The sequence below is a fragment of the Hipposideros armiger genome, unplaced genomic scaffold, assembly GCF_001890085.2.
Source record: "Hipposideros armiger isolate ML-2016 unplaced genomic scaffold, ASM189008v1 scaffold_122, whole genome shotgun sequence".
In the NCBI taxonomy this organism is placed as follows: domain Eukaryota; kingdom Metazoa; phylum Chordata; class Mammalia; order Chiroptera; family Hipposideridae; genus Hipposideros; species Hipposideros armiger.
The window spans coordinates 2,246,529-2,248,879 of NW_017731472.1; the positions used below are offsets into that span (position 1 = coordinate 2,246,529).

Here is a 2,351-nt window from a genome sequence, read left to right on the forward strand (position 1 = left end):
TTTTCTTTTAGGTCAACTCAGATCAAAACATACTCTTGGGATAATGCCCAAGTTATCCTGGTTGGGAACAAATGTGACATGGAAGACGAGCGGGTCATCTCAACGGACAGAGGCCAACATTTAGGAGAACAGCTTGGTAAGAAACAAATCAATGAAAAAGAGTGCTTTGTAATTATTTGTACATTGTACAAATAAACATTGTACAGGCACCCAGCTAATTGCTAGGATGGGCTTAGTGAAAAGACTGTCAACCTTACAATGGAAACCAACACATCTTCCATAAGCAGTAAGTGGGCTTCTTCCTACTTTCTGTGGCATTGTTAGAATCCAAACACAATTACAGAAGCAAAATAGACAGCCAGAATTTTGATCTAGTACAAGGTATTTGAATTCCTATTCCATGAGAAACATGATATGCCTTGATTTTTTTCCCCACCATATAGAATGTGCATTGAATCAGTACTCTATTATATTGTGCGATTGTTGTTCTCATGTTTCCATTGGAGAAGGGTAATGGCACAGAATAGGTCACATTATAGATGCTTGTTCTCAGGACAGCACATACAAGCCCTGTTACTGTTACAAACCTCTTTGAGAATTAATCTCCTCAAATCTCAAGAATGAGTATCATAACCCATGCCTACTTTACCAAGCTTTATAGATAAGATGAACTGAGATAAGAGATAGATATGAGAGAGCTTTAGAAATGGCAAAGCCACTTCAAACACAAAACATTGTATCTAAAGAGAAAAATGCTGGAGTATGTAGGGGAAAGTTGTCATGCAAAGGAGGGAATCGTTGATTTATGAAGGCCTTTTTACTGAGCACCTGTTATGCACCCTGCACTGTGTCAAACATCACAGGATGTACAAAAACATGTGATCCACTATCCCTGGGCTCAAGTTGCTTTCAGTTAAGTGCGGAGACTAGAGATACACACAAGGAAGCAGAAATACTGAGACAACAATAGCAGGATGAAGACATGATGAGCCAAGGTGTAGATGCCAAGAGGAAAGCATCAGGGGCAGGGAGGCAGACACAGGGAGAGGGCTGCCAGAAGAAGGTATGGGGNTTAGTGAAAACATAACAGAAGGGCCAATCCTATGTGATAAGTAGTAGCAGGTTGGGAAATTTCTTTACAAATTTGAAGTCTGCTGAGATGCTAAAAAGCTGAGGCTCCTGGAGGTTGAAAAGACCAAGGGAAGTGGATGCCTTGGAGAAATTTGAGCTTCCAGAGTTCACAGGGCTGCTGTTAAGATCTCTCCAGGCTGCATGGGGTGAAGACTAGCGAGTCGAGAGTCTGTTCCCTCTGATGCTGCATTTTTCCCACATACAGCCCAAATCAGACCCTAGGAGACAATTGCTTTTTTTTTTTGGTCACTGAGATACATTTTGTGTACTGTTTTTCAGAACACTGTGACTAGCAAGAGTCCATTCTCTATGAGAACAGGGTGAACTCATAGGAAATTATTCATATACCCGGAAGAGGAGTGAAAGAATAGAGATAGTGTAGGAATTTGGTTTGTTTGTTGACAGCTCTCCAAACACATTACTCTGTGCAGAGTTCAGTCATTTATATGTAAAATATGAATTGTTTTTCCTCTCTCTGCTTCATAATATAAAACAAAAAACAACAAAAGCCGTGTGTGTGTGTGTGTGTGTGTGTGTGTGTGTGTGTGTAGAGAGAGAGAGAGAGAGAGAGAAAGAAAGAGAGAGAATATATAAATATAGAGATGGGGAGATTTGTTTTGTTTTTGTTTTAGCTAAATAATAACAGATTTTTAAATAACTGATCTGGTACTGGTAAGGTCTGCATTAATTGCCATTTGCAGAGTAACCATGGTGACTAGCATGTTGCTTCTGATTCCATTAATCTTGTTGGGATTAACAGTAAATCCCAAAGGATCTTTTGCAGTGATTCAGAAATAAATCATCTTTTCACATTTGGTGACAGCCACTTTCTTAAAATGTGTTTCTCTAACCAACAAAGAAATAAAAGACAGCCCCTAATGAGGTGATTAAAAACCCATCCCCACAAATAAGAAATTTTACAAAATACAGCAAATGACCAAAAAAGTAAATGCATAGAAATACCACATAAAAGGAGGACTCATTCAACAAACATGTCATATACCCAATAGACATACGAGAAGGCCATTCACTCCCAGTTAGAAATTTACCTGTGTAGGACCTTGGTCTCAATATGAACTAGAGACAAAATGTGTGACTCTTGAATGAAAAAAAAATCAGTTATTATTTAGATTATAGGGATTAGAAATGAGTTGAATTGGATTTGGAAAAAAAAATAGCTGGCTGCTTAAAATGGGACTAATATTTGTAAAGAGATGCTT

The 2,351-nt window shown here is 38.5% G+C and overlaps 1 protein-coding gene across 2 annotated transcripts in view; it reads left to right on the forward strand.

The window, feature by feature from the left end:
- RAB3C (RAB3C, member RAS oncogene family) overlaps positions 1-2,351 on the forward strand; it is a 268,191-nt gene that overhangs the window by 232,928 nt on the left and 32,912 nt on the right. For both annotated transcript variants that reach the window (XM_019648231.1, XM_019648230.1), the window contains exon 4: positions 12-136. In XM_019648231.1, the coding sequence (XP_019503776.1) occupies positions 12-136 (125 nt within the window). The remainder of the gene's footprint in view (positions 1-11; positions 137-2,351) is intronic.